General features: G+C 46.3%; 1 protein-coding gene across 1 annotated transcript; it reads right to left on the reverse strand.

The window, feature by feature from the left end:
* Positions 1 to 3,673: 3,673 nt before the first annotated feature.
* LOC311124415 (histamine H2 receptor-like) lies at positions 3,674 to 6,249 on the reverse strand. The gene is made up of 4 exons (XM_084198570.1): positions 5,233 to 6,249; positions 4,894 to 5,068; positions 4,668 to 4,785; positions 3,674 to 4,476 (listed from the first exon to the last, which is right to left on the reverse strand). The coding sequence occupies exons 1-3, from the start codon at positions 6,215 to 6,217 to the stop codon at positions 4,776 to 4,778; spliced, it is 1,170 nt and encodes a 389-aa protein (XP_084054696.1). The 5' UTR covers positions 6,218 to 6,249; the 3' UTR covers positions 3,674 to 4,476; positions 4,668 to 4,775.
* Between the last annotated feature and the right edge of the window lie 571 nt (positions 6,250 to 6,820).

The raw sequence follows: 6,820 nt of genomic DNA on the forward strand, positions 1-6,820 counted from the left end.
TCTACTGCAAAACTGAACGCATCCACTTCCAGGTGGGTTACAGAATTGGATGATTTCCACTTTACAATAAAGTACAGGCCAGGCAGAGAGAACAGTGATGCAGATGCTTTGTCGAGGATGCCACTGGATGTCACTGATGAGAGAATGTTCTGAGGAGCTTCCACCAGACACCATTGCCGCCACGATACAAGCAGTTGAGGTACAGAAAGAGTCTGTTGTGCCTTGGTCACTTTCAGCTGCATCTATGTCAGTATCAGCTGAAGGTGAGACAACCACTGCAACAATCAGCTCGATCCCAAAAGATGGGATAAGAGAAGCACAAGAATCTGATCCAGTCATCCATCCTGTGCTCGATTACAGACTGTCTGGTTCCAAACCGCCAGTTAAAAAGCAAAAGGAATCCAGTCCAAAGACAAAATGCCTATTCAGAGAATGAGACAAATTGACAATAGACAGTGATAGCATTCTGTACAGAATCACTACAGCCCGCAAGCAGTTAGTTCTACCAGAGCAGGACAAAGGTAAAGTGATGGAAGAGTTGCACAATAACATGGGACACCAAGGTACTGACCGCACTGTATCACTAGTACGTGACCGCTTCTTCTGGCCATATATGCAATCTGACATCGAGCACTATGTGACTAAAACTTGTAGCTGTGTCAAGCAGAAAAAGTCAGGCCATGAAACAAGAGCTCCTCTGACAAACATTGTGACAACACAGCCATTTGAACTGGTATGTATAGATTTCCTCCATCTCGACAGATGCAAAGGGGGATATGAGTACATCCTCGTGATTGTTGATCATTTTACACATTTCACTCAAGCCTACGCCACCACATCAAAGTCAGGAAAAACTGCTGCAAATCTCATCTTCAATGACTTTGCCCTGAAGTTTGGGTTCCCCTCCCGCATCCACCATGACCAAGGGGGAGAATTCGAAAATCAGTTCTTCCATCAGTTAAAGAAACTCAGTGGCATGGCGGGGTCCAGAACATCACCCTACCACCCGATGGGGAACGGTCAAGTGGAACGAATGAACAGAACATTGTTGCAAATGCTAAAGACACTAACTGAGACACAAAAGTCAAATTGGAAGGAGTCTCTGAACAAACTGGTTTATGCCTATAACTGCACCCGTTGCGAAGTGACTGGCTATTCACCATTTTATCTTCTGTTTGGGAGATCACCCAGGCTTCCAGTTGATATGCTCTTTGGATTGTGCACAGAGGCAGGTTCCGTTAACCAGCGAGACTACGTGAAGAACTGGAAACGAGGGATGGAAGAAGCATACGCCATTGCAAATGAAAATGCTCAGAAAGCTGCTGAAAGAAGTAAGAGGTACTATGACACTAAAGTTAGGAGTTCAGTGCTACAGCCTGGCGAGCGAGTTCTGATTAAAAACCTGACACCAAGAGGAGGACCAGGCAAACTCCGTAACTATTGGGAAGATCAAATTCACACAGTAGTGAGACAAATGGGTTCAGACCTGCCGATTTATGAGTTGAGACCAGAAAAGGGTAGGGGACACTCCCGGGTCCTGCACAGAAACCTGCTCATGTCCTGTGACCACTTACCTTTTGAGACACAGAAATGACTAATGATGACAAAAGTAAGAAAAAAAGAGACATCAGCCTGCATCACAGCCTCTAGATTCTGATGAAGACAGCGGGATGAATATGACCTTCATCATGAGCCGCTAGAGGTCCCCACATCTCCTACAGTACCTGAGGAGAGGTATGCTGAACCAGCGAGAGAGTCGGAACACAGGCCCCCACCAGTGAAACAGACAGTTGCGGTGCCAGTTCCTGATTCGCTACCAGCACAGCCTCTTGTTGAAAAGCAGCTGGAGGAGACAACAACAGTTAAAGACCTGCCTGCTGAGGAGATGAACTTGCCTGCTGAAATTGTGCCTGATGATTGTCCACTAAGTGCCTTTCCTTCATTAACTGCTGCTACTGAACCGGAGGAACCAGCCTACCAGCTGCCACAAAGAGAGAGACACCCTCCAAGACATATCAGCTATGATCAGCTTGGTATCCCTTCCTGCTACAGTATCCAGCCACAGCCACAGTTGTTCCCTGTCTACCCTGCACCAGGAATGGTTCCATGGCTGCCATCACTACAGCGATATTACCTTCAGCCCCCCCTACATGTATGGACTTCAGCAAACATGAGGCTACAGAGTTGACATGTTTGACCATGGACTACTGACTGATTTCACAGACTGTCACAAGAGACAATTTGGAGACTATGCATATAGATCATTAAAACTCATGGACTGTTGACAATAGTATGAGAAAAGACTGCTTATGGACTGTTTATACAGCTGGTCAACAGATATGGACTGTGAATATAACTTGTTGGTTCTATTTGAACTGTGAACTTTGACCTCTGCTCAAGTACTAGCTTACAGAAGAGGATTTTCTACGTCCAGTGCTTATAGACTGTTTAAGAAGACAATGTTGGTAATGTTGGGACAACATTTATTTTGTCGGGGAGAGTGTGACAGGTTAAAGGAAATACTCATAGCCTGTTATACACTAAAAAGTATCATTAAGTTCATAGTATGTGAGGATCTTAAAATATCTAAGGTTAAAAAGATCATGCATTCAGTACTAGTTCATAGAGATTGATAAAATTCATATAATTGTGTTAGAAAGTTAAAATCCGTCAAGCGTGCAAAGGGTAAAAATTGTAAGAGGAATGTGTAAACGTTATATTGACTACTTTATTTTGTGGTGCCTAATTTAAGGGTAAAAGTGTTAATCTGTGATCTACTAAATGCTCTTAATCTATGAGCCTGAGATCGATTGCTCTGGTCTCCACCCAAGTTCCCGGTGAAATCGCGGTCTTTTCCTCATTACACTAAAGTTCTCAGTGAGGAAACATAACTGTATCACTCGTGATTATTTCTCCCCTTTTTCAGGGGCGTAACATTATCGTATATTTCTTCAGACTGGGCGAGCCTAATTGATGTATACATTCAAACCTTTATTTAATTTCTTTATGTAAAATGGTTGTTCTCGCTAAACTTGTTACCCGCCAATGTCATACTTTCTGGTTGAGGTGTGGTGTGCAGTGCACATTCTCGTATGCGCGCAAGTGAATGGTTGCTCCATGGATCATAGGGTGTGTTGATTCTTTTGGTTGCATTTTCAATACAACTTAGTTTATTCTAATCAAGAATGGTCTATTTTATTTTGGGTAAATTATATTTGCTATGTAAAATTATCCTTACTGTATAGCTGTCTCTGTAGGCCTAGCGGTGAGGTTAGCACTAGCCTACCTGCTAATTCTGAAACAGTGTATTGCTTAAAGGTATTTCAGTGCCAGCTCAATGCTGCTTCTGTAAGCGACTGGAGGTTAATGTGTGCAGACCGGTGTGGTGGTAGGCTACTGATGGTTTCTCGGAACTAATGGCTTTTATGGTTGTCGGTAGATGGAGTACAGCTTCATCTAGTTGTCGCGTCGGGGACAACTGTGGCATTTTAGCTAAGCCTAACCCTAACCCTTTTCCTAGCCTTATTCCGATTCTAGCCATAATCATAGAAGCCATCAGTTGTGAGAAACCATCGGTACCACCACACCGGCACATTGGGCCTAAGCGACTGGCTGTTGATGTGTGCAGACCAGCAATATGCCACATTTCTTCACAAACTAAAAACCTTTTTTTCAAGAACTTTACTTTTATTTTTCATCATTTTTGTACAAAGTTACGATTAGGCTACCATGAGAGAGCTCCTGAAGAAAATAAATGCTACACTATTATTGGAATCCTTGACTACTGGTAAATACCATTTCTTCTACTACTCCACCATCAAAATTCAGTACCATCCCTGGTCGTGGCGGCATACCTTCACAACCTTACAAGAACATAGATGGCACTGTGGTTAGAAATGACCAATATTGTATTCCAAAACATTCTGGGGAAGTACATGTACACATGAATACATATATAATACCTCATAGAGGACCCATATAGCTGCACAATCAAACAGTTCCTCATAAAGATGAAACACTGTCAAAGATTGTATTTATTTTTCTCTCAGAACACTGATTATTTTGATATAAATTAAATAATTGCTAAGCGTCTAGTCTCCTTGTCAGATTGTGATATCATATTCCATTGCTTGAGGGCAAAGTATCTTCTACATTGGAAGCTCACAGTCAGGTTCATATGAATAACACCTGTGGTTAGAGTTCACCACCAGCCTGGCAAGAGAGTTTTAGTCTTTCTGTCTGTCTGTCCATCCCGTGACATTTCTTTCCAGGTATCAGTGTTCGAGAACAAAGTGACTCGTGGCTTTCCCCAGTCACTGCTCATTGGTTGAACGGATAGAAATAGAATCTCATTCTAGTGTTTTGGTTGAAGGTCCTCAGTATCCTTGTTCTGGGTTGCCTGTGATATTTTGGATGAGTTCCTTCACATGCGTAGCCTGCTCTCCTTTCTGGAGATAGCCAAATAGTCCCAGTGTCCTGGAGGAGAACATAGAGAAGTGGATCACTTTTATGAACCTTTTATGAACTAATTGTAAAGGAAATGACACAACGTTTTCACACCATTAAAAACATATTATTTTATTTGTGTAACTATTAAAAGCTTGAAGTTTCGGCTTTCATCAATGGCCTTCATTTGAACTCATGAATAACTTCAGGGTGTGTCTTACCTGTCAATAATGTGATTGACCCCTGGGCTAGGTGTGTGGGTCAGGCTGGCTGGGTTCAGCGTTCACGACTGGTGGGACACTGAATCCTCCTCACAGATAGACACAGGGTCAGCAGGATCTGACACACAGGACACATAATGGTACAAGGTATCAACTGTGTTATAATACAGACTATTCTACAGATCATTTTGTACTTTTTTTTAGCTCAGTAGTGATCTCCCCTTACCTGTCGTTGCCGTTGGCGACAGTGGCCCTATTGCTGTGCTGAGGAGAGGGCGTGGCCGTTCCGCTGCTGACTTCCTGTAGCATCATCATCATACCTGTCTCACCTGGCCCTGCCCTGCAGGAAGAGGTGTGTCCACACAGAAGAGCCACCTCCCCTCCACATACTTTCCCCCCACCTGAGAAGGATACAAGACCAGAAGACAATAATAGCCTATTCTGTCCACATAGTCTCACCATTGACCTAACTTGCTAGACACCAGAAGAAAAATGATTTTGGAGTTATGAGTTATTGTGTATGTTCCCTCACAGTGTACGTTGTCATTTCCCTTGTTCCTTATACCTGTCATGAATGCGTTGGGGGATGATGGCCGGCCCCTCCCCCTGCCGTATCTGTAGTAACCACAGCGCAGCAGGCGGGCATAGGCGGACCTAAAGTCTCTGTTTAGGGCAGCATAGAGCAAAGGGTTCAGAGCTGAGTTGATGTACCCCAGCCACTGCACCACGGGGTAGGCTGCTGGGTAGTTCTGCTCCTTCAGACCCATAATGGTAAACAGGGTGAAGTAGGGCAGCCAGCACACCACGAACACCCCGATCACTGCTGCTAGAGTCACTGTGGCTTTGTGTTCCCGTAGAGCCACCGCTGTTACTGAGGTGAGATGACGAGGGGCTGACGAGGGGCTGTTGTTGTTGTTAAGGCTGGGGCGTGCATGGATGATGCGCCTGGCCTGCGCCCGGGCGATGCGGAGAATACGGTGGTAGGTCCAGCACATGATCAGCAGGGGGAGGTAGAAGGTTAAGGAGGCGTCCACCACAGCATACGACGGGTTCAGCTCAAAGTTACACTCTGTCTTGTTGTCCCCCTGGTCGCGATTCTGGACGCTGCCGTCCACAGTGTTCCAGCCCAGGTGGATTGGCAGGAATGACACCGCTAGCGACACCGCCCACACCAACGCCATAGCCAAGGCAACTCGCCTCGGCAACACCAGTGAGGAGTATCTAAGGGGCGCGGTCACGGCCAGGTAGCGGTCCAGGCTGATGGCCAATAGGGTGAGGATGGAGGCGGTGCATAACATAACATCCAATGAGATGTAGATGTTGCAGATGGTCGGCCCCAGCGGCCAATTGCTGAGCTGGAGGAGGGCGGAGAAGGGCAGGACAAGCATGCCAAGCAGCAGGTCAGTGATGGCGAGGGAGACGATGAAACAGTTGGTGAGGCAACGGAGACGTCGCGTGGCGCAGACGGCCAGACAAACCAGGACGTTACCACACACTGTCAGCAGGATGAGCAGGGACAGGAACACACCTAGTATCACCATAGACAGCATCCTCACTGGAGTCCCAGTCCCAACCCTAACCCCTGCCCTACACCCAGTGCCAACCCTAACCCCTCTCCTACACCCAGTCCCAACCCTAACCCCTGCCCTACACCCAGTCCCAACCCTAACCGCTCTCTTACACCCAGTCCCAACCCTAACCCCTGCCCTACACCCAGTCCCAACCCTAACCGCTCCCTTACACCCAGTCCAAACCCTAACCCCTGCCCTACACCCAGTCCCAACGCTTACCTCTGCCCTACACCCAGTCCAAACCCTATCCCCTGCACTACACCCAGTCCCAACCCTAACCCCTGCCCTACACCCAGTCCCAACCCTAACCGCTCTCTTACACCCAGTCCAAACCCTAACCCCTGCCCTACACCCAGTCCCAACACTTACCTCTGCCCTACACCACTGTGGAGTCCTAGTCCCAACCCTTCCTTACACCTAGTCCCAACCCTAACCCCTGCTCTACAACAACTCAGTCCAGACTCATGGATAAAGCCTTCAGAGAAGATTTATGTGGGTGTGGCTGTATCCATACTGATGTACATGGATGGACATTCATCTCTGTGTTTGAGCTATTTTCCTTGGTATGTTTGTGTATATTTC

Source organism: Coregonus lavaretus, assembly GCF_964263955.1.
Source record: "Coregonus lavaretus genome assembly, contig: HAP1_SCAFFOLD_2535, whole genome shotgun sequence".
In the NCBI taxonomy this organism is placed as follows: domain Eukaryota; kingdom Metazoa; phylum Chordata; class Actinopteri; order Salmoniformes; family Salmonidae; genus Coregonus; species Coregonus lavaretus.